General features: G+C 37.1%; 2 protein-coding genes and 1 long non-coding RNA gene across 9 annotated transcripts; 1 reads left to right on the plus strand and 2 right to left on the minus strand.

The window, feature by feature from the left end:
* Positions 1-1,038: 1,038 nt before the first annotated feature.
* LOC126611299 (uncharacterized) lies at positions 1,039-9,551 on the minus strand. The gene is made up of 3 exons (XM_050279517.1): positions 9,433-9,551; positions 2,075-2,280; positions 1,039-1,992 (listed from the first exon to the last, which is right to left on the minus strand). Exons 2-3 carry the CDS (start codon positions 2,111-2,113, stop codon positions 1,624-1,626), a joined length of 408 nt encoding a protein of 135 aa, XP_050135474.1. The 5' UTR covers positions 2,114-2,280; positions 9,433-9,551; the 3' UTR covers positions 1,039-1,623.
* Positions 9,552-11,122: 1,571 nt separating this feature from the next.
* LOC126611300 (uncharacterized) lies at positions 11,123-16,132 on the plus strand. 6 transcript variants are annotated; one of them, XR_007618801.1, is made up of 6 exons: positions 11,123-11,748; positions 12,148-12,302; positions 12,729-13,999; positions 14,699-15,164; positions 15,717-15,874; positions 15,997-16,132. It is a non-coding gene; the product is annotated as an uncharacterized LOC126611300 (long non-coding RNA). The 6 variants fall into 6 exon arrangements; XR_007618804.1 differs by having other exon boundaries at positions 14,699-15,157; XR_007618800.1 differs by lacking the exons at positions 15,717-15,874; positions 15,997-16,132 and adding an exon at positions 11,874-11,929 and having other exon boundaries at positions 14,699-15,703.
* A 1,085-nt stretch (positions 16,133-17,217) lies between these two features.
* Positions 17,218-23,460, minus strand: LOC126611298 (ATPase 10, plasma membrane-type-like). 2 transcript variants are annotated; one of them, XM_050279516.1, is made up of 21 exons: positions 23,205-23,460; positions 22,609-22,692; positions 22,398-22,517; positions 22,205-22,303; positions 21,974-22,111; positions 21,748-21,886; positions 21,417-21,592; positions 21,131-21,337; positions 20,862-20,981; positions 20,571-20,690; positions 20,364-20,486; positions 20,043-20,147; positions 19,797-19,941; positions 19,486-19,647; positions 19,162-19,400; positions 19,032-19,064; positions 18,834-18,915; positions 18,463-18,623; positions 18,166-18,339; positions 17,892-18,074; positions 17,218-17,794 (listed from the first exon to the last, which is right to left on the minus strand). In XM_050279516.1, the coding sequence occupies exons 2-21, from the start codon at positions 22,672-22,674 to the stop codon at positions 17,534-17,536; spliced, it is 2,853 nt and encodes a 950-aa protein (XP_050135473.1). In that variant the 5' UTR covers positions 22,675-22,692; positions 23,205-23,460; the 3' UTR covers positions 17,218-17,533. The 2 variants fall into 2 exon arrangements, with proteins under 2 accessions (XP_050135473.1, XP_050135472.1); XM_050279515.1 differs by having other exon boundaries at positions 21,417-21,596; positions 21,752-21,886; positions 23,205-23,459.
* Positions 23,461-24,327: the final 867 nt, after the last annotated feature.

Here is a 24,327-nt window from a genome sequence, read left to right on the forward strand (position 1 = left end):
TACATTAGCATAGTTTAACCATTTGATGTCATAATGCTTTGTTAAAAGGGTTGCAGGAAGGATTTCATCTGGGCTTTTTATTTGAATGGGTTAGAACCATGGATATGAGGGAATCTGGCGGCAGTGATTGAAGGGAATGATGGAATTGTTGTTGTTCCCCTTCCCTTCCTTAGATTCAAATCTGTAATCTACAATTTATGCAAAAACAAAAAATGGCTTTTTCTATTTCAACAATTCGGTTTTTAGTCTTGTTGATGCACAAAACCGGAGGTCTTGAAACAACGTAAATCCAACCGTGAATCTGCAAGTAATGTAAATAACACAAGATGTATCGTGGTTCATCCCAAGGTTTGGGCTACGTCCACACTAATTATATTTCTCTGAGAGTATTTGTGAGAGAGATAGTGTGAGAGCTTTGCTCTAGATATGAGAGGCTTAGGGTTTGTGAGGGTGATAAGGCCCTTTTATAGAATAAGGGCTCCTCCCCTTTTTACATATTTGCCCCTTCCTTTATTACATACTTACATTTGAGTCCCTTGAGTATTTATACGAGATCTAAATACAGAGACCCTAAGTATGGTATAAACAGTAGTCCCCCAAGTCTTCAGTCAAAAGAGTCTTTTGGCTGGAGACTTGAAATTCAGTCCATGTGTAGGCCGAAGTAACTAGATGTCGTCTTGAACTGGTACTTGATATGAGGCAGTGCTCAAAGTGAAATGATACTCAACTATAAGTAGCACATGTTGCGAGGCTGCTCGGTTTGTGGCTTATGTTGCCTTGGTTGGCTCGGCTTGTGGCGCTTGAAGGTGATGGGGTCCCTTTTATAGAATAATGGCTCGCTCCTCAATACATAAATGATGGGCTAGAGTTGATGCTTGTGGTGAGGCGGTTGCTCAGTAAGCGACGATGCTCTCTAATGGTGGTGAGGGAGTCTCTTTTATAGAATAAGGGCTCGCTTCTCAATACATAAATGATGGGCTAGAGTTGATGCTTACGGCGAGGTGGTTGCTCAGTAGGCGACGATGCTCTCTAAGACCATCTCCAATCCTGACCTAAAACCTAAAAATATTTAGCCCAGAAAATTTAGGTTTTAGCCCAGAAACAGTTTTTCTACTCCAACCCTTTTGGCCTAAAATTTTAGCCCTAGATTATCAAAAAATGAATTAAGGCTAATTTTTTTTAAATTAACTTTTAAAAAAAAAAAATTATGTAGACTATCCTAAATTAATTTTATGAACATTTTAACCTAAAAATATTTAAATTCCGATAAATTTTGAAAAATCACTAAATCAATACATGAAAATCATGATAAACCACATAAACTTAAAAAAAAAATACAATTAATAAACCACATAAACTTAATACAATCGAAAACTCATAGACTATATAAACCTAATAATGATATCCATCATCTTGACTTGGTGGTGGACTTGGGTGATAGTCTTGAGATGAATCATCATCTTGAAATATACTCCTTGTGGCATTCCTTCGTAAAATTTCTTTTTGCTTACCAAGTAAGTATCTCTTCCTCTCTCGAGTGTATTTGTCGAGGTCCTCCATTATCAAATTAGTTTCGTACCTTTCTTGCTCCCTATCCCCTTCTTGCTTCATGGCCAAAAACATTTAGGCCGATTCTTCTTGCCGACGACACTGGTTTTCGTTCATTCTTGCCATTTCGCTAGCAAATTGTGCACGTATCGGATCTTGGGACTTCCCTTTTCTCTTTGCTTCCTTTTGCTTATCTCCACCCGATGGCCTTGGCAAAGAAGAAGTTGGGCTCATTTGGTCGATACCTTCATTGTCGGCAAAATTCACACCTTCATTGATATCATTTGGGGGTGGGGCTTCATTATGAAATAATCTTCCACATTGTTGATTCACATCGGTTCCCCACCTCGGACAATCCTTGAGGATGTTCCAAGCATGATGCAACTTAAAAGTTTGATTTTTTGGTGTAGTTCTTGTCTTGTAAATTGCCATTGCTTTGTCACCCTATGCAACAAATACATAAAAATAATTAGTTGCAAAATACTATTATGTACATGACAAGTAAAATATCAACAAAGAAACTCACAATTTCTGAGGCGCCCCTTCCATTAGGCATGTCAACCATGGCTTTCTCCAAGCTTCCTTTCCACAAAGTGCACGCTTTGTTGATAATCTTCCACCGATCATAAACACCACCAACTTCCCTTCGACTGGCGTTGGAGTTTTCATGGAACTTATCAACGATTTTACCCCACAAATGCTTTCTATTTTGATTGGTGCCGACGACATCATCTTCATTAACAGAAATCCATGTCAAACATAAAGCAATATCTTCATCAAAGGTCCAATTACGACCTCTAACATGCTTTTTTGCCATCTTGAAAATTTTGGAAATGAGAAGAAATGGTAGAAAGAAAAATTGGAAAAAATGTAGGAGAAAAGTGAGTTTTGTGTGGATGTTTGAACAAATACATAGGTATTTATAGAGTTTTTGGTTGAATTTTAAGTTAAATAATTTTTTTTAATTATTTTAGCTATTGGATTTAAATTTGGACGTTAAATTTTTTTTTAGTTATATATATATATATAACTAAAAATTTTTTGAACTTGGATGATATAAAGTAGCCAACGACTATTTTTTGCATTGGGTTGATGATATAAAGTAGCCAACAGCTACTTTTTGCATTGAAAGCTGGGGGAACACCCTTACGTGGGGTTGCTTTTCTTCAGCAGAAATGTGGGGCCTATTTTACTTTGTGGCTTAAAATGTGACCGGAATTTAGCCCCCATTTGGGTTTTAGGTTTTAGGTTTATTTTAGGTCATGGGTTGGAGTGGGTTTTGGGGGGGGGGGGAAGAGGAATTTTAGGTTATAAGTCATGGTTGGAGTTGGTCTAATGGTGGTGAAGGAGTTCCTTTTATAGAATAAGGGCTCGTTCCTCAATACATAAGTGATGGGTTAGGAGTGATGCTTGCGGCGAGGCGGTTGCTCAGCTGGCGGCGTTACTCTCTAATGAAGGTGAGGGAGTCCTTTTTATAGAATAAGGGCTCGCTCCTCAATAAGTGATGGGCTAGGAGTGATGCTCCCGGCAAGGCGGTTGCTCAGCTGGCGGCGTTACTCTTTAATGAAGGTGAGGGAGTCCCTTTTATAAAATAAGAGCTCGCTCCTCAGTACATGAATAATGGGTGCTCTCTAATGAAAGTGAGGGATTCCCTTTTATAGAATAAGTGCTCTCTCCTTAATACATAAATAATGGGCTAAGTCCCCCAAATATTTTTCATAAGGCCCAGTTGAGGCCCAATATATGGTACATAATGTAGTCCCCCAAGTCTTCGGTCAATAGAGTCTGTTGGCTGGAGACTTCAAATTGAATCTATGTATGGGCCGAAGTGGCGGTTGTTCGGAGGCGGTATTTGTATATCCTGCACTGAAGCTTTGTAGGTGAAGCTTTGCAAGTGAAGCTTTGAAGCTAGAGCTTTGTAAATGAAGCTTTCGAAGCTGGAGCTTTTGTAAATGAAGCTTTTGAAGCTAGAGCTCTGTAAATGAAGCTTTTGAAGCTGATTAACATGAGTGATGCTCATGAATGTTTATGTTGATTGACATGAGTGATGCTCATGGATGTTGTCACGAGTGATGCTTATGAATGTTAACATGAGTGATGCTCATGAATGTTGACATGAATGATGGTCATGAATGTTTATGTATGATTGTCATGAGTGATGCTCATGAATATTTATGTATGAATGACATGAGTAATGCTCATGTATAATTTAGAGTACTGGACGTACTTTTGATCACCTGGTTGGTGGCATGAAGGAGAGTACGAGTTGTACATAAATGACTAGTTGCCAAATGATATTAGAGTACGGGTTGTACATTTCATCATCTGGTTGGTGGTATGAATGGCTAGTTGCCAAATATTATTAGAGTATGAGTTGTACATTTCATCACCTGGTTGGTAGTAATAGCAGCATGTTGCCGAATAATTGTGGAGTACTGGGCGTACTTTTGATCACCTGGTTGGTGGTAATAGCGGCTAAGGACGAAAAAACGATAATATCGGCGATATATTATAGCGATAATATCGAGATACGATATTTTCAATGATTTTAATACATTATTTGGGAAATATATCGCGATATTATCGATAATATCGCGAGATAAAACCCAAATTTGCATATGACAATGAAAATATGCTAAAATAACACCAAGGGGATTCAAACCCCTCCCACTTTACTCCTTCAACACCTTAACCACCATATCACTTATGTTTTTGTGAACATATGCTAAAATATTTATATATATGGTTTTGTTTTGAATTCTTTTTGCAAGAAACAAATTTGCACATAACAATGAATCTTTGACAATTTCTTTTGCACATGCAATGTATAAAGTGTAAAATATTGTAGTAAATCATTATATATAAATGATTATGGTGTGTTTAATTTTTTTTTCATTAATTACTACATATTTTCTACACTCACAGTGTTTGTCAGCTCGCTGTATAATCAACTTAAATCAATTGAATTCATCATGTAATGCATTTCCTTCTAATTTTTTTTTATAAACTAATAGACAATTGACTAAATAAACATTCTCCAAAGTTTCAATAAAAATTTCCAAGTTTTTCTTACAATTTCTGTGGTTTTTATTCAATTTTTATCGATATCGATAATATCTCGATATTTTGTTTGTAGTGCTGGGCGTACTTTTGATCACCTGGTTGGTGCTATTTTGGGCTTATGGGCCTTCGCTCTCCACACAACATTACAGCCCATTTATTTTGGGCCTTGCCTTTTTTTTTTATTACCCTCTGATGGGGTTTATACAGATATATCCGATAGATACAAAAAATAAATTACATCATTCAAAAATAAGGAAAATAAACCACATCATTCTGGTGGGGTGTTTATTCCGTGCTTTTGCTTGTGTTTTCCTGCTGCACTCTCTCTGTCTCTTCATCTGGCAGACAGAAGGAATCATAATAATAGGAAGATCTTTTGCTTTTCTTCTTTTCTCTCCACTGCGTCTCTGTCTTTTGCTTTTGTGCCGCAGCTCATTTGATTGTTTTTCTTTCTGCTTTCTTCTTTTGCTTTTCTTTCTCTTTTCCATTTCCTGCACATTCTCTTGTAAAACATAACAGGACAGCCTTGATACCACCCACTTGCTTTCTTTTGCTTTTCTCTAAAGTGACAACTGACAGGTATCACTATGAACACCAATGATAGGAGCATATTTATGCGACTTAGTTAGATTGTTTCTTGGCATTTATGTTGTTAGTTCATAGTTATTTTAGTATTTTAAGCTATTTTCGTGTGTTTGTAGGTCCAAAGGGTTAATGTGGCAAAGAAGTGCATTTTGGAGCATTTTTGGGCATGGAATGGATAACATATGCTTGGAGCAAAAGGAATGGACGAAATTTGAAGTTTGTGCATCATCCTCTCCCTATAAATGGCCATTTTAGCACACTCATTTCACCCAACACATCCACTCATTACAACCACCCAACACATTCACCTACCACTACATCCACTCATTTCACCCAACACATCCATTCACCTACCACTACATCCACTACACCCATTACATCTACTCATTACCAAACACTCACTCACTACACCCATTACATCCACCCATTACCACAACACCCATTACATCCACTCATTACCAAACACTCATCCACTACACCTATTACATCCACTCATTACCAAACATCCATCCACTACACCCATTACATCTACTCATTACCATAACATTCATCCACTACACCCATTACATCCACTCATTACCAAACACTCACCCACTACACCCATTACATCCACTCATTACTAAACATTCACCCACTACACCCATTACATCTACTCATTACCACAACATACACCACTACCACCTTAATTAGATGGTGGTCCTCTCCCTAACCTATAAATACATCCACCCTTCACCATAATGAGGGAGGAGATCCATCCAAAGACACATTCACAGGGACAGTTTAGGGAGAAGGGAGGAAGACACATTCTGCTGCAAGGCAGAGTCTTTTCTTCTTAACCATTCTACACATTCCCACAACAAAAACACAATTTCATGCACCTTCATTTCCCTTTCCTTGCAGTGATCTCCATCAATCCAAACACATCCATTCATCTTCACATCCATTCCTTCATACAAACAAACCTTCAAACACTTACCAACACCTTGTGCCGTAGCAAAGGAAGGGAATGAAAGTGCTTGGACGTGCTTGCTGTCCAACTTGGATCGTTGAATCGTTTAGGTGTTTTCTTTATTTTGTTTCTAATGTTTAAATTCATTTTCTTTCGTTTGTTGTAAATATGAGTGGCTAAACCCCTCTTGGCTAGGAGTAATTTCAAAGCCATGATTATGTGTGTAATATGATTTGATAAATTCCAGTTATGAACTCTTGAATTGTAAATGCAATTGGCTTAACTATTTGATTGATAACTTATATGTATTTGTTAATTAAGGGTCGACACTTAATTGGCATGCATAATCCGTTGCTAGAATATAAGGAAGTTTCACATAATCGTTACAAACTTATATTCACATGTAGTGAAGGTCGCTTATAAACGATCGCGTTAAGTTTAATTCTAGCATGAGTAACATGATGTCATAGTTGCAAGTGCTTTGTCAATGCTTATGATTTTCATTAAACGTAATGATCTTTGATTGTATCTATATTATGATGTCATGTAGGGAACTTTAGAAGAATGTTTTGGGTTGTCGAATGATGTCATCCAATCCAATAAAACAAGGAAAATTTGAGAGTTAACTAGTGATGTCACGGTTAATTTGGAGCATTGTCGTTCATAATTCAATGAAGTAGTAATTGGAAATCGAGTTATTTGCGTACATGTCATGTGTGGAGAAAAAGCCTCTAGCTATCTCATCCATCATCTTATTTCTCACATTTGTTTTACAATCTGTCTAATTTTTCATACTTGTTTGTTTGTTTCAACTTCATCCAAATCAAAACCCCCTTTTAGTTTTTTGTTTCAAAGTGTTTCAAATCTGTTTTAGTTGTATTCTTAAGTGTTTTGATTCAAGTAAAAGTCAATTTCGTCCAAAGTCATTCCTAGTGTCTAGTTTAAGTTTATTTGGTTGTTTTAAGCTGTTTTGAGTATTTTAAGTTTGCTTTGAGTCTTGTGAGTCTTGTTAAGTGTTTTTAAATTTAGTTTTATGTTTTTGAATCAGTTTAGAGGTTATTAGCAAGCTCTCCTAATCCCCGGTCCAGAACGATCCATACTTATACTACAATTGTCAAAAGAGGGTTAAATTTGTGTGTTAAGTTAATTTTCGCATCAACCAACCAAAGATACCCAGTTCTTTTCTGCCATGCCATGCCGTCGGGTTTCCCACTGCCTGTGGATGGGCGGGTTCTCTTGCTGAAGAAACCCGACCCGGAGAATGCTTGGTACGATGGGAGAAAGAGCATGGAGCTATCATGTCAACTTATTGAATATCTCCACGCAAAGATAGCAGTTGATACTGCTCTAATAACACTTATTGCAAGACCAAATTTCCCTTTGATTGTGGCGAACACTGGTAGCTGCAACTGGTAGCTGCAAAACCTGGTAGATATGATGAGGTTCTGCACGTATTGAAGGACTTCAACCTGCTTCCTCTCGGGCATGACCCAAACCCCACATGCAAAACGGTGCCGTTTATTCGGCGTTTCAAATCCACCGGCCTCTGGATAACGTCATTGTAGGTCTCGAAGAGGCGGAGGCTTTTAGAACTGGACGCGATCGAAGCCATGTGACGGTTTGTGGAATGTGACTGAGCTTCCAATTTGGCCTTGAGGGTCATGAACTGGTCATTGTTCATTTTGCACGCTCCACCCCACACAGTTTTTCACTCTGCAAGAGAGCTTTGCAATTCTAGTGGGCCGCTCAAACCATCGCCTCACAAACCATAGCCTCACAATCTCAAATTACCATCCACGCGTAGATCTTGACACGATCGACACGAATCCGATGGAAATAGACATAGAAGATAATCCATGGAGCACAAATCTGGAGAAGAACTCTGGAGGTGTATGAAGTTGTGAGAGGCGAGAAAGAATATTTGGTGGTGCGAACCTTGAATTGAGAACTGCAATTGCTGAGATGGTGGAAGATATGCCGTTGAGCAGAGAAGGAGAGTCTGGGTGAAAGGGAAAAAAAGGCTAAAAGTAGTGGGTTATGAAGAAACACATGGAAGGAGAAGAAGAGACAGTTTCTGTTTTTCTCTCTTATTATCGCCTTGAATTCATTTGTAATTGCGATGAAATTGATAACTCGGCCAAACTCTAGAGAGAGAAAGTGAGGAGAGAGAGAGAGCTGGGAGTTTTCTGGAAAAGCCCAAGGAAGAAGGTTTTGGGTTTTTGGGTTTTCCTGGGAAAGCTTTGGGTTGTTGGGTTTTTTTGCAAATTTTGCAGATTCACGGTGAAGGTGGAAAAATTGAAAGAGAACAGACATAGTTTTTCGTGTCGATTCCCACAGACGGCGCCAAATGTTGATGCACAAAACCAAAGGTCTTGGAACAACGTAAATTCGACCGTGAATCTGCAAGTAATGTAAATAACACAAGATGTATCGTGGTTCACCCCAAGGTTTGGGCTACGTCCACACTGATTATATTTCTCTGAGAGTATTTGTGAGAGAGAGAGTGTGAGAGCTTTGCTCTAGATAGGAGAGGCTTAGGGTTTGTGAGGGTGATGATGCCCTTTTATAGAATAAGGGCTCCTCTCCTTTTTACATATTTGCCCCTTCCTTTATTACATAATTACATTTGAGTCCCCCGAGTATTTATACGAGATCTAAATACGGAGGCCCTAAGTATGGTATAAACAAGTCTGATACTGCTTATCCTATTCGACTAAAATAGTCAGTACAGTTTGAGCTACCAAACAAGGCCTATAACAATCTTGTAATTGTTTTGATATATTTTCTTATGTATTTTGAGGGACAAGACTTATTACGTCTCCCTAAATAAGGGTATATTTCTTATTATTAATGAAAGTCTTTTGTATCGTCGAGTTTTATTCATAATAATTTTATTTGGGTATTATTATTGTCCCTCTAAACAATTTATAGTGCAATCCTTAGAATTAGATTTTTCTTGCAAAGTTAAGGGAGTTAGTGCACAACGAGTTTTTGAAGTATCAACAACAACTCCCTTTTATTTATGTCCAAACAAAAATAAGGAGGCTTTTTGACAGGTTGTGTAACTTAAAATAACAGTCCGCTCGAGAGAAAAAATTTATGACTCTGTCTTTGCACATGTATTGTTATTATTCCACATGTTATATATTATATAATATGGTTGAACTGTAGAATTAACTAGTATTAATGCTTGCATGTTGCTGCATGTTGTAAAAGCGATAAAACATGTAAAAGGTTTTTAAATGTATTTAATATGATGCGTTTAAAAAAAATTGTAACATACTTACTATTGTTGATCAGGAATCTTGTACAATAGTAATATTGGATGATGGCGTTATAATCATAAAAATTTCTTCTAGGCCAGCACGAACTGTCATAACCTTTGAAAATAACAATTGACAAAAACCTGTCCACATCGGAGATATAACATTGATGACATAGGATAAAAGCTATCATTCTTCTTGTAACATTATTACGAAAAAAAGGAAAAAGAAAAGCATTGAGTCGCTTTCCTTCCAAATCAAATTTACTTACCATGGGAGAGGTTGATAGAGCTTTCATCTAGATCCCAAGCACATGCCAAAGCTTTCAATCATTGAAGGTGATGGTATATCGTTGATTGACTTGTCCCCTATGAACATGTTAGAAAACGTTTATGGCCAAAAGCTATTGAGGGGCTTGTTAGAAAGTTAGCAACAAGTGTTCAAAATGATCAAATATGCAGTATAATTGGATAAGCTGTAAAAGACTCATGTTGTTTATAGCAAGTTTTTATCTGCTTTTCGAGGATAGAAGGAAGATTTGGAAAGATGAGCATACCAAGAATGTGAGAGACTGGAAGCAATTTGATTTCAGTGAAATAAGTAGAAAACAATGGAATTTTTCTTTACAAATTTACTTGAATTTCCAATACCATAAATAAAGTGACCATACGGAGGGAATCGAAAAAAACCGAACATTGTAAAATTTTTGGTGGATGTACAGCACTGCAAAAATAAACTTATGCATGGATTATACACTGTAAACTTCATTGAAGGTATAATGTTTGATTTCAATATTACTCAGAAGACAATTTATCGAAAAAAAAAATTGGAGTAAGTGTGATAAAAATTTACCTTAACATCGCCATTATGAAAATTGGCACGTTGGAGACTTTTTGGTTCAACCTGAATAGAAAATCAACAGAATTTCAAACGGAAACAATCAGTATTTTCTCAAACCTGAAATTGAATCATCATAAAATGAATTTAGTGGAAGTTGTTTGTTTTATAACTGTTATGCTTGCAATGAACATTGTTACTAAGGAAGAAAATTATTGTAGAATTAAACGGTTTTTATATCAAAAGGAAAGAAAAGTACCTGTGCGGTTGTTTATAGTGAGCATGGGTAAAGCATTAGCAACTTTAGTGATATTTACCTTGGGTGAAAGTGTAACTGAAATAAATTGTTGGAATTTGGAAAAAAAAAATCATATATTCTAGAATATGAACCTGCAAAATGAATGAGCATATATTAGAACTTTAATTATGAAAACTCTTAATTTTCATAGCTGTTAAACTGTGGTGTAAGCTGAGGAATACAACTATAAATTTTCATCGAGTACTACCCTTTTGCTTGGGCACGCTATAATAATTAGGGGGTCTGCATTGTTGAAAACTCACAAAAAATCATAAACTTATAGGAGGTTCCTTATAGTTATCACACAATGAAAATTACAAAGAACAAAACATGAAAAACCTGAAAAGGATATGGGAATGCATTGTTGCCACAATCCACATTGACAACTGCAATTTTTCTGCAAGTTGGAAATGATGAAATGGTCAGTGCAAACATTACAAACAGATTGAAAAACAAAAAGTAAAGCCAAGGAAAAACTTGAACACACACCAAAAACTGAAATGCTATAGCACTTCTATATTTCTATCATTTTATTTATTCATTTTAAACTGAAAATTTTGCACTGTTTACTTTAGTTGGTGGACTTGAATCCCAAGAGGTTTGACAAAGGTATTTATAATTTTTTCCCATTTTGATTTACCATGGTTTAACAGGTAGTTTAGTGGGAAAACCTAGAAATAGATTTTTGCTTATAACATTCTTTCCTGGTGATAATTAAGAAATTCGGAGCAAATGGATTTGTGAATTCGAATGATAATGACAAACCAGTGCACGAGATGAAAAATGATTTGCTATTCTTATTATGTGTGGGACATGAATCAACATAGATAGTTAAGTAGTAACTTTGACTTACATTTTTATTTTCTTTCTACTTTTCATCTACCCAAGTGTACGATGTACATGCAATTAAGGAAAATACTGAGATATCAACTAGTGCAGAAACTCCTTAAACTAATTGCAGACAACTCTGAAACTACCTCTTCTATTCAAACGTGGAGGAGAGAAACTCCACCACGTTTGATGCAAAGCAGTTTGTCTCAAATTGCAGCTTCCTCGATTTCTCAAATCTCAATGATCAATTTGCAGTGTCCCTCAAGCGGTTTCTCTCGAACTCTTACGATTTGCATTTTGTTTCTCTCCCTACACTCTCATCAGCACTATCACTGCTCTCTCAGATGAGCACTACAAGTTTAAGCCTGATGTTGGTATGTGATTTCCACTCCATCTCATTTTTTTTTTTTAATTTTATGGTAATTTTCAACCCTTTTGTACAATCAGGTAATTCTTCATATAATTGAATAATAGAGATTTTTTTCTCTCTCTTTTTTAGCTGCATCGGTTCATTGGCTTTGACGTTGACATAAGTAAATGGGAAATCATTAATTGGTATGGATCAAGATATATTTCTTGTGTTTTTGGATAATTTAAAGGGATATGCAAATAGATGGGAATAGTAGAATTCATTTTGATTAAAAAAGAAGAGAGAATAACCTTGCTGGATTATACTTCTTGGTTGTTTAATGAAGTTCACACTAAGTTAAATAGATTGACGAATTTAGTTTTTTTATATTGAATTCTTACTGATTCTAATTCGTAATATATAGCAAGAGAAAAATCCTGGGCAAAGCAAAAAAGAACATGCACCAATTTAACAACATGCTGACTAAGAAAAAGGATGGTCATTCCCAAACAAGCAAGACCAGAGATTGAACAGGAAAAATCATAAACACAGAGCAGATGGTTGTGAATACTTTGATTGGTAAGAAATTGTGTGTTGTCATGTGCATTCTTCATTGTTTGCACTTTCAATTTAAGAGGATGCAATATATTTTCAACGGTACCATATCTTTTCAGATAATCAAGGGAGGATGTCCATTGTGTGTTATTAGGGTAGTTCAAGTGCAACAATTTTGTGACAGATATTAGTTTGAAACATTGATATTTTTCGGTTCTTTGACTGCCTTCACATATCTCTTCCGTTTTAAATGATTAAGAGCTTAATCTATTTGTGTTTATATAGAAATAAAAAATGGTTATAATTAAAACATTACGCTTAATTTTCTTTTGGTATTTGTTTGATTTTCTTTTGTTGGCTGTGTTTTGTAGCTCATTAGAAACAATAAGCAAGGGAAACCTATAACCAAGGGTTTATTTATTTTTTCCAAATGGTTTTCATCTGTTGTAGGTAAACGGGAGCTACTGTGCTCTTTATGCAGTAAGGTTCACCATCAGCTCTAGATACGAGCATCATGGCAAAGTTGAAGTATGCGTAAATGGCAAGAGTTTTGGCCTTAATTGGAAGTTGTAGCGAGGGTAACTATATTGGGACATGTAATGAGAAGAAATGTTTAAGTAGCTGTGGGGAGGTAATAAACATGTTTACTTCTGGCCTATGCTTACTCTAAGGTAATTGCCAAACTAGTTAATTACACACGAAGCTAAAAACTTTTGGCCAACTAACCTTATCTTAATGCTTTAATACGCTACTTGGTTTCCAATCCTGCTTAAAATTGAAGAATGACTACTCTTGCGGAGTTGTATTGGACAGAATAGCTATCCTCGAGGTAACTGTAGCACCTGAGAATTTTGAAGGTGATCCGATCGGAGGCCATTTGCAGCTAATGATTCTCAATTTCTCGAGTACACCATTAAAGGTCCTCTATCTTCATTTCTCATTGACATTTTTTTCCTTGATAACATAGTTCACAAGGCTTTTAGCCTGTTATTATGATTAATATTAACAAATATTCTTATAGCGCGTTTAATAAACCGGAATGGATGTTGAAGAAAAGGAATGGAATTCCTTCTTAAGTGATTCCGCCGTTTACCAAATTTTGGGAATGAAAGAATTAGTGGGCTCCACCCAAAATCAGTAATTGGATTCTTGATATACTTGGAATCCAAATACTGACTTGGAGGTGGTAATTGAATTCCGTAAGAAAGCCAACAGCTGGAATCAAACTTCTCTACCGAAATTGTCCTATCCCTCCCATATGCCTCCCACGATTCAACCACCCAAAACACACCCATCCCCACCCTAAACCACCACAGACTACCGGACCACCTCCCAAACTGCCAAAACCTATCACCAACCCACCCCAACAGTTCTACAAACAAACTCCCGACAGCCCCAGATCCAAATTCGGATGGGGAAAGAGAGATGCATATGATCATAGATAAAAGAAAAACCTTGTGATATACCCACTGCGAATCGAATTTCGATTGTAGACGTTTTTACAGAGAGCATAACATAAAGCATTGAGCGGCCGACAAAGGGTTGAGAAATCCAAGAATGGCCACAAGCAAGGAGTCCATGGTTTACCACAAAAAAAAAAATCTTCAGGCTGATAGAACCTAACAAGATCAGGAAGGGCAAGAGCTGGCGCTTGGGGATGATCGCAAAATCAATTTATGGATGCAGACAGGGAGAGCTAGTGTTGTGGTGGAACGGTGGAGGTACCCGAACCTTCTTTTTATTTTATTTTTTGAGTTTTTAACTTCTTTTCCTTATTGAATTAGGTTTTTACTCTTTAAAAAATAAAAAGAGTTTAAGTTTTATTAAAATGTTATGATTTTTTCTATTATTTAGATTTAGGGTATTTTAGTAATCTTATTAATTTCCATTCCGATTAAGGTGAATTAATAAACAACTTATATCATTTCAACTCCGATTCCAGAACATTATAGTAAATAACTTTGACAGGAATTCAATTCTGGCTTCTCCCTGATCCAATTCCTCTTTAATTTAATTCATCCTCAATTCAATTCCTCTTATTTTGATTACTGATTAGTAAACGGGCCATTAGAGAGAGAGAGAGAGAGAGAGAGAGAGAGAGAGAGAGATGGATATACCAACTGGTGCATTTTCAAGGAGTACTAGAACATCATTATTGGAATTAGATAACTATCTTTGTATGTTTATCAATTTATTCTTTATGATTTTCAGTTTCCTAAATGAAGTTTGACATGTATGAAATTTGACAATTGATCTTCCTTTGCATTCTTGCATATAAACTGCAAGTTAGTTTATGCTAAATGTTGTTTTATATTTTAGAGAAAAGGTTTCAATTGTCATGCAATGCAGCTGCAAATTTGATGATTTAGAATTAGCTTATCCATCTTCCATACGATTTCTAATCCCGCAGCAACGCGCAGGCAGCTACGATGCATGGATACGGGAGAAAGCCACTGTATTCCGTATCTAACATGTTGAGGATACATATACGCGCCCGATACGCATCGGAGTGAAGCGATATGTTTAGGACTTACGAGATACGCGTATCGTATTGTCGAGATGAGTATCCTACTTTTTGGATATGTTAATTTCAAACTAAAATAGGAGGATAATCAGAAGAAAAAAAAGAAGAAAAAGTAATCACAATAAATCTGCACAGAATCATGATTGATCGAAGTTAGCTAATTGAAATCACTCTAAAATCGGAGGATAATTAGAAAAAAATAAAATTCGGATTTACCTCACGAACCTTAGAAATCACTCTGCTTGGGAGAGTTTCACGAATCACCATTGACTGTCATTTGCAACTGTTCCGTCGTCTCCGTTTTCTCCGACTGCAACTGCTCTGTCATCTTCTTCGTCTCTGTCTACAACTGCTGGTGAGTGGTGAGCTTTCATTTTCATTTTGTTAATAGTTTTGAATCCGATGCTTTCTTGATCTTACTCCTCATCTTTACTAATTTAATGACTCCATAGTCCATTCGAAGCCTTCATCTGATTCCTCGAGGACAAAACCCATCTCTGAAACTAAAAGCTTAATCTAATTCGAAAACTTTTGCTTTTTTTAAACTAATATTATAATATTATAATAATATATTATAATATCCATACCATTACTCCACAGTCCATTCGAAGCCTTAATCTGATTCGAAGCCTTTTGCTTTTTTGTTTTTAACTTTTTTGTATTATTATAATATTATTGTATTTTTACATATTATAATATATTATTGTGTAGTGGATATTCTTTTTACTTTTTCAAGTTTTAAGACTAAATGCTTGTTGGATGGACTATCTTTCCAATTGTTCAGAGTTTATTGAAATAAATTTGAACTTGAGTAATAAATTTGAATGCTTATTTTATAATGTTTTGGATATATTTATTTATTTATATATATTTTTAATTGCTGTATCCTTGACGTATCGTGTTTTCGTTTTTAGAAATTTGATGTGTCCCCGTGTCGTATTGTGTCGTATCACCCTATCTGTGTCCGTGTCCATGCATCGTAGGCGTGCAGCAATTTCTAGTACTAACTAGTTTACATTTGAGCTTTCAATGAAGCAGATGCATTTTGTGGACTTATGCAGTTGCTGGAATGGTAAGAACTACATTTTGAACATTTTTGGTCATAAAACATTTCAAAGTTATGAGCTTCATGAGTCCAATTCATTTTCCCTCTCTATTTTTTTGGATGATGATATGATAGATTTTCGCTCGCAGATGTCTACAAACTTGTTCATACTCTGTGACAAGCCTCAAGATGCAAATCTGATATCGATCAGCTTCCGGGGAAGGGAACCTTTTTATGCCAATATTTGGAGTACCGAATTTGACTACTCTTGGTATGAAATTCCAATGTGGGGGAAGCACACATGGGATTCCTAGAAGCCTTAGGTTTGGGGAACAGAACTAATGTTGTAACCTTCCGAAACCACCTTCAATTGAAACACAAAGGGTATGAAAGCGGAAATTCTTCAGAAGGCCCCAAGGCATACTTTGTTGTAAGAAGAAATCTCAAGAGATTACTAGAGGAGCACAAAAATGCAAAATTTGTAGTCACAGGTCATTAGCCTAGGCGGAGCGCTTGCCATATTGTTCATGTCAGTGCTGGTGTTGCATGAGGAGATGAAGGTGATGCAAAGGTTGTTGGGTGTGTACACATTTGGACAGCCTAGGGTAGGGGACAGGAAGCTGGCAAGGTACATGGACGATCGGTTCCAAAGTACTCAGGGTTGTCTACTGCAATGATCTTCTTCCCTGGTTGCCTTATGATTACGAAAACTTCATGTTTAGGCATTTCGGGGTGTGCCTTCAATATGACAGTGGTTACATTGAACATGTAAATCTTGACTATTCAAGCCTTTGATTTTACACTCCGTTTAAGAAATTGTATTAGCACCCCCAAAATAGTCATTCTGCACTCTGCTCTCGTATATCTTTCAAAATCAATATTTTTTCTAGTATGTACTTGGTTATTGTCTCCTTTGACATGCATATTTGGAGAGATAGGAGGATGTGCCAAAAAACCATTACTTTGACATGCATGTAGAACTGTACCTAGTCTCTGGCTTTGTTTCACGTTAGTTTTGTTGTTGTAAAGGGTGCAGAAAGGCAGAGCCCTTAACATTTTCACCAACAGATCAATTTTGTTTCTGCCTGTGAAATGTCAAGATCTCAGCCCCAAAAAAGACTAGAAAGCTTGGTTATTGCATTATTTGAAATTCTCTGTGCAGGACGTTTGTCCTTTATTGAATGGTGGGTTTTGTATCAATAATGTCAAAACATGCATCAATAACATGTTGATACATTTTGCTACCTACAAGTTATTTACCAATATTATCGACCGCTTATCAACACCATATTAATAAAGAACGGATGTCCTATCTGGAGAAAAATCGATTAAACTAGAACTTTCTTTTGCATTAAATATCACTCCAACAATGAAATTCATGCTCCAATTCATCTTGTTCAATCCTTGACACAGTACAAAAAAAAATAGCAAGTCTTCTTTTGAATAACTACAAAAATTCAATGTGTATTTACTCTTTTAAAAGAGGAAATCATATGTAATAATAAATCAGATACAAATTAAGCAAATGGATTTTCTGACCTTTTAGGCCCAAAGAATTGACCATCCCCAAAAACCCACATGTCAATTTCTTTTGCAGATACTCAGCATCAATCATGTGAGCAAATGCTGATAAATTTGTGCCTTCAGGGTACGTTGATACATTTTGCAGATATCCGTGTATTTTCTTCAGACTGTGTGGGCTGATTGAATGGCACTCAGGTCCAAATTCTTGAGCCTCAGTACAGATTCTACATGTCCTCTCAGAGTGTGTATCTCCCCGAGCCTGGCAATTTCAGCGCGTCGCCTCGCCTGTTCTGCAATCAAAGAAGAACGCTTGCCGGTCCTGTTGATCTCAAAGTCTTGTAACCCTTGTAAGCTTTTCTGAGAAAGTATCCACTTAGCTGCCCTATCTTCCTTGCCATAGTCTTTCTTACTAGTAAAAGCTGTCTGTTGAATATCAAAAGCAACATAGAAATCGAAGTTAGCGTTTCAAGTCGAATGCTAGAAAATTTCAATGCAACTTAACTTAGAACATTGCATAAACCTTTCTATCGAATAACAGATTCCAAGCGTCCCCGGTCAAAGCATAGCGAATTGCAAATTTAATGACGTCCAAAGGAATGTAGAAAATCACACTGTACAACCAGATGATTCCGGCCCATCCCCATCCAATGCCGCTGATATATGCAAAGCTGATTGTTGCATATACAGCAATCAAAGTTGCCACCTAATATTTTTACAGAAACAAATTTTCAATACATGAAAATGTAAATCAGATTGTGTGGAAATTTTCTTAGATGCAATCGAAATAGGCCTACCAGTTGAGCCACCACGAAAGCGCACATCAACATAGTTCCGGGCCTCTCAAGGAATGACCACCCCTGGCTTCTTGTCACAAATATGAGAGCCTGGCTGATGATACTGACTTGCAGATATACAGCAGATGAAACTTCCTCACTACTGCTCGATAAATCTCTTACATTGAAGGTTCTCTGCAAGTGATATGAAATCAGTACGCATCATAGATGTAAACCGAGTTAATGTATCTTCTGCTGCTTATTTTGCAGAGGATCTTAGAAAACAAAGTCAGTAAGCCGCGTTTCTGTGTTTCATACCTCGAAGAAGTCAGTGTCAACAACAACCCAGTAGAACAATACAGTAACTAAAGCAAGGTATGTGCCAATGACAATGCCAGTAGCAAATATCTCCTTCAGCTTCCAACTATCAGGCTTCGGGGAGGGCTTTACGCGATCCTGTGAAATTGTCATGATGGTTCCTGCATTAAAATTTAAATACAACATCAGTTACTCATTGTTGATAATTGTCTCTGAATGTCTAAACATAACTGATCTACAAATTCGTTTGCATCTGTTATATTTTTCTTAATATTCTTCTACATGATCTAAAATTTCTTGTTCTTGATGCTTGATCATCTTATTAGAATATAAGGAATAAATATTAACGCTATCACAGTTCAATATATTACCGTCATTCAGTATGGCTATAATCAGAACCATGAAAGGTGGGAAGTCATATTCCCAGATCAATGCAAGAAGCACAAAACCAAGCTGCAGAAGGATGAAGTTTAAAACATTACGGAAAGTTGAAACATAACCAATCTTCAAAGACTTAGCATTAAAGTCTAAAAAATTATTTGAAGGTGAGACTAATATAGAAAACTTACCACAATCCTAATGGTTATGGAGACAGCATATATCTGCGTATTCATGCAAACTAATCAGTTTACCATTGAAATAATGCGGAAACAAAGAACAAAGGTAAACAAAGAAAGGAGAAAAAGAATGCTACTCAACCGTGTAATTCTTCATTCTTTGGAATATAGCGCGACTGGTGAGGACAGCACTGACAATCACACTCAATCCAGGCTCAGTTAAGACTATATCAGAAGCACTTCTTGCAGCATCTGTGGAATCTGCCACTGCTATACCAATGTCTGCTTTCTTTAAAGCAGGTGCATCGTTAACTCCATCTCCAGTCATCCCAACCACATGCTTCTTTTCTTGTAAAATCTTTACGATTTCATACTTGTGTTCTGAAAGTTGCAAATCAAGGATAAGCTAAGTGAGTGATCCAGAGAGAACGTACTTAATTTGTGAAACAGGCGTTCAATTAATTACCAGGGAAGACACCAGCAAAGCCATCAGCCTTCTCAATCAACTCATCCACGGGAAGAGCTTCATGTTCTTCTATGTGGCGGCCTAATAACGAAGAGGAGGGGTACATGTTTGTTCCCATACCAAGTCGCCGCCCTGTCTCCTTTGCAATTGCCAACTGATCACCTGATGTGAGAACAAGAACTCAAGAATCAGTGTCTGTCTTTGACATTTATGCTCAAGGGTTTTACAATTTCAATCAAAAAACAAAGTCAACGATAACATTTGTGTGTGAGACCAAGATTACCTGTAAACAAAGTCAATAAAAAATGTACCTGTAATCATCTTTACACAGACTCCAAGGTTAAGCGCTCTACGAATGGTCTCAGCACTGTCATGCCTAGGAGGATCAAACAAGGGCAACAACCCAGCAAATGTCCATGGACCTCCAGGGCTATCCTTAGTTTTTTCTGGAACTTCCTGGCAGTAGCAAAATTTGGGAGTTGTAAAATGTCAGAAATTTCAACCGGCGCTCAAAAAACCGTTGTTACCAAATTTAGAACAAAGTTTGTCTGGCTTACCTGAAAGGCAACTCCAAGAGACCGCAATCCCCTTTCAGCAAATTTGTCAATAATTGAATGCACCCTTCCAGCAATCTCGTCTTTCTCCGGGCATAGATCTAGAATCTGATTTCAGGATGACAATTATAAAAAAAAACAATAGAAATCATGTTTGTCTAACTGCAACAATTATTACATATAAATTGTAAATCTAATTGCGTTTTCAGTACTTTCCTCACTCTCTACAACATTAGAAGCCTATAATCAGGAGATTATAGTAAGGGGAATAATACTTGGGAAGCAAGTTAAGTTAGGGTTCTTGTTCTCTGAAAACATCAGTACCTGTTCCGGAGCTCCTTTGCTGGCCCGATACCAGTTACCTTCTGAATCAATGTATGTAATAGCAGTACGCTTGTCCACCGGATTGAAGGGCAGAAAATGCACTTCTGTAATGCCTCCTCGTGCCTATAGATGAAAGGGTAATTTTATGTATAAGCATAGAACGGGAAGACAAAACTCCAGGGTTGAAGTGTAATCCTATATCCCTACCTCCTTTGGATCAGCAAGCATATTGACGATGGCTGCATCAATAGCGTCCTGGTTCTCCATTCTAGCTGCTCTGGCTGCAAACATGATAACCGCGTCTTTGTCTAGATCTTTGTTGAAAACCTGCAAAGGTACATATGTTTTTTATGTATCTATTCAACCTAAACACATGACCAAACATGCCATATCAAGGACACCCAATATTCAAAAGTTGCCTCCATGGTTCGAAGATTACTTCCACTGAACAAACTAGCTGCTAGGATTAAGTGACTGTCACGGAGTCAGCTTTCATACCTCGACTAGGTTTCTATCAACTGTTAGGCGATTCAGGGTGAGAGTTCCGGTTTTGTCACTGCAGAGGACATCCATTCCTGCCATCTCTTCAATTGCTGTCATCCTTTTTGTAATGGCACCCTAAGTCACAAAATAAAAGACAAAAGATATGCAAATGATGTCAGTGAATATTTCAGATTATGCTATATAAGTCCATCGATTTCTTTGGAAGCATAAATTTTCTTGAAGGTTCCACAATATCATGGACTTAAAGCTATTAAGAGATGCACCTGTTGAGAAAGTCGATGAGAACCAATGGCAAGTGTAACAGATAACACCGTTGGCATGGCAATCGGAATTCCTCCAATTAAGAGAACAAGAAGGTTGTTGATCCCATCCCTGTAAGAGCGGTGCTGTATTGGGAACATGACAATGATTTCAAGAATCATTCCCACAGCAATAGAGCAAATGCAGAAATTCCCAATGGCAGTAAGGACCTGCAGAAAAATCACATTACTGATGTCACATCGCGATTTCAAACTTTTGAACCATCATCACGTTAGGCTATTTAATTACCTGCTGGAAATGTCCAACAACTTCAGTGGAGTCCACCAAATGTGCTGCCTTTCCGAAAAAGGAGTTAACTCCAGTTGCGATCACAACAGCTTCAATCTCTCCATGTTTACATGTTGAACCAGAAAATACTTCATCACCTGTCTTCTTGGTGACAGGTAGTGACTCTCCTGTAAGAGCTGACTGCCAGAAACAAATTCAACAATACTACTTCATTTCCGGATTCGTATTAAATTTATATCGAAATTACAAGCATATCAATCAGATATCCATTTATCAACAGAAGTTGGCTCTTGCCTGTTTCAACCAAAAAAAAAAAAAAAAAAAAAAGCACTTGCCTGGTCAACTTTCAGCGCGTCTCCTTCAAGCAGACGAGCATCAGCCGGAATGATGTCCCCGAGCTTAATGCTAATTATATCACCTGGTACTAAAATAGCTGCATCTTGCTCTGTCCAGCGCCCATCTCTGAGAACCTGCATAAAAGACATGTGAGCTAATAATCTATCGTGTTCCTGAAGATGATATTCTCTGAGCCAAAGGCATCAAGCAAACCGGCATACCCTTGTCTTCGGAGCTAAGCGATCCATTAGAGCTGATGCAGCATTTCCTGCATTATTCTCCTCTATGAAACTAATCGTTGAGTTGATGATAAGCAGGATAACAATCCCTACAAAGTCCTGCCAGTCAGGACCTTCACCCTGAACGAACATTCCATTACAGTATAAAGTTATGAATCGGAATTTACGTTTCCCTGAATCGAAAATGAATACTTAGTTTAAGAGTCTACTTACTCCGCCATTAGCGAGGACAAGAGCCATTATAGCTGCAGCTTCCATAACCCATGACAAGGGGTTCCACATAAAACCAAGGAACTTCAAAAATTTGTTCTCCTGCATTGAAATTAATGGATGTGAATTTAGTTATGCCAGGAACAACTTAAATAATGAATTTAAATGAAGCACGTTTGGGAACTGTGGTGCTTACAGTCTTCTCTTCAAGCTTGTTAAAGCCAAAAATCACCAATCTGGCTTCAGCATCTTCGGTTGAAAGACCTTGTGGTGATGTCCTCAGTTGTTCGAAGACTTCTCCCAATGGCAAGCGTTCCTGTTACATTGGAAGTGTTTTAAAATGCTATTGTAGGGGAGTGAATTCCAAAATGTGGTTGTTGTTGTAGTATAACTAATGCATAACCTACCAAATCGATACCATCCCGATTGAAATTCACCGGATCCAACAATGGTTTCTCCAGATCTTCAGCCATGATTTAAGCTTTCAAATCCTGAATTTATCAAATGTGCATCGCATCATTAGGCTGGCATCAGTGCCACAATCAAGTAGGTACAGAATCGGCATCATAATTTTGAAAAAAAGAGGATAGGCCTTAGGTTCAAATCTCACCATTCGAGAGAACCGAAAAGAATTTACTGCATTCCCTAATGAATACCTAATTCTAACTAGTTTCGATCTTAAAATTTCTATAGTAAGTGGCATTTGAGTGCATCACCACGTCAATCAGTTTGTGCAAACACAGAATTCAAAACCCATGTCCAACTTCTGCATCACTCCCACAAACTAACAAGAATTCCACATTAACATCAATGCAGATTAGTTAGGTGAGAGCTATCATCATTAACCACATAATTAAGACCCTTAATCACCATTAAGAACAAACCCCGTCTGCCCAAATCACTAATTAGCATCATGCAAACAATGAACATAGAGAATAAAAAACACAAATGCAACCCACTATTGGGATTCACAACTCAACTGGGAACTTGGCAATGTACTTACTGATGATTGAAAAATCTCGAAAATCGGGAAGTACCCGAGTGAGCACTTGGGGAAGAACAGAAGCAGAGAAAGATGAGGCTTTTTAGCTCCTCCTCTTGCTCTGCTGAAGTGGGTACAGAGAAGAGTAAGGAAGGAGAAGCTATAAGCTGTTATAATAAAAGTAAAGAAGTGATTGTGATTAGAAGTATTTCCTTTGACACCTCCTCTTCCATCTAATTGATTTGGTAGCTGACGGTTGGTTGAATGAAAAGCAGATGATGATCTGCTTTCAGCATCATGTCTCAATTCAAGTCGCGCCATTGTCTCACAACGTGTTTGTTGTCCTTCTTAATTGATTACTGAGAGAGAGAGAGAGAGAGAGAGAGAGAGAGAGAGATGGAAGAACTGGGTTGGAAGAGGAAGGGAGGGTGGGAGGAAGAGCCGTTGGGTTTAACTACCTTTCAAGGCTTACCCTTCCGACCCAACCGTCTCTCCCTCCAAATTGCAAGCCCAAAATTGTCAAATACTATGACGGGGTCGTTAACGTGCGTGCTTGCCTGTTGCAACTTACCAACTACAAATATGTTCGAATAAAAAGAAATATACAAAAATGTTTGAAAAAAAAAAAAACAAACAAATACGAATATGTGGCCTGCATAAATTAATTTCTACTTTGTGAGATAGCGACGTGAGAAATCAAAATTACTTTCGCCTCAAATCTTCTCAGTCTTGACAAAATTGTGAGAAATTGTGCGGGTTTATTTTCGCTTTTACCCTGGGGTCGTACTGTGATACGTATTAGAGAGTGTATAAGAGCAAGTTCACTTATTTTAGGAGGGCAAGGGTAAGGGAAAGGGCAAGAGTGTTGCCTTTTGGAAAGTGGTTGCCTTTATGCAAATTCACTAGTTCGGTAAGGGTAAGGGTGATTACTATTCACAAATATATAGTTTTTATTTTTTATGCCTTGTAAGTGTGTTTTTAACTGCTTACTTTGTAAGTTTATTCTTATAAAACTTTTGGTTTAACTCCGAGAATTTAATTTATACATAGCAAAATATAGCATTACAAACAAACATAATTAACTAAAAATAAAAAACGAATGAAGAAGATGGTTGGGCATTTTTTATACTAAAAAAAATTAAAA

Source organism: Malus sylvestris, chromosome 17, assembly GCF_916048215.2.
Source record: "Malus sylvestris chromosome 17, drMalSylv7.2, whole genome shotgun sequence".
In the NCBI taxonomy this organism is placed as follows: Eukaryota; Viridiplantae; Streptophyta; class Magnoliopsida; order Rosales; family Rosaceae; genus Malus; species Malus sylvestris.

Excerpts from the sequence above, each read along its gene's own strand:
- LOC126611299 (XM_050279517.1), bottom strand. The coding sequence starts at position 2,113 with ATGGTTGACATGCCTAATGGAAGGGGCGCCTCAGAAATT. Across the intron at positions 1,993-2,074 it reads GAAGGGGCGCCTCAGAAATT|GGTGACAAAGCAATGGCAAT; the intron begins GTGAGTTTCTTT and ends TTTGTTGCATAG.
- LOC126611298 (XM_050279516.1), bottom strand. The coding sequence starts at position 22,674 with ATGGCTGAAGATCTGGAGAAACCATTGTTGGATCCGGTGAATTTCAAT. Across the intron at positions 21,887-21,973 it reads GCTTAGCTCCGAAGACAAGG|GTTCTCAGAGATGGGCGCTG; the intron begins GTATGCCGGTTT and ends TCTTTTATGCAG. Across the intron at positions 17,795-17,891 it reads ATCTGTTATTCGATAGAAAG|ACAGCTTTTACTAGTAAGAA; the intron begins GTTTATGCAATG and ends GATATTCAACAG.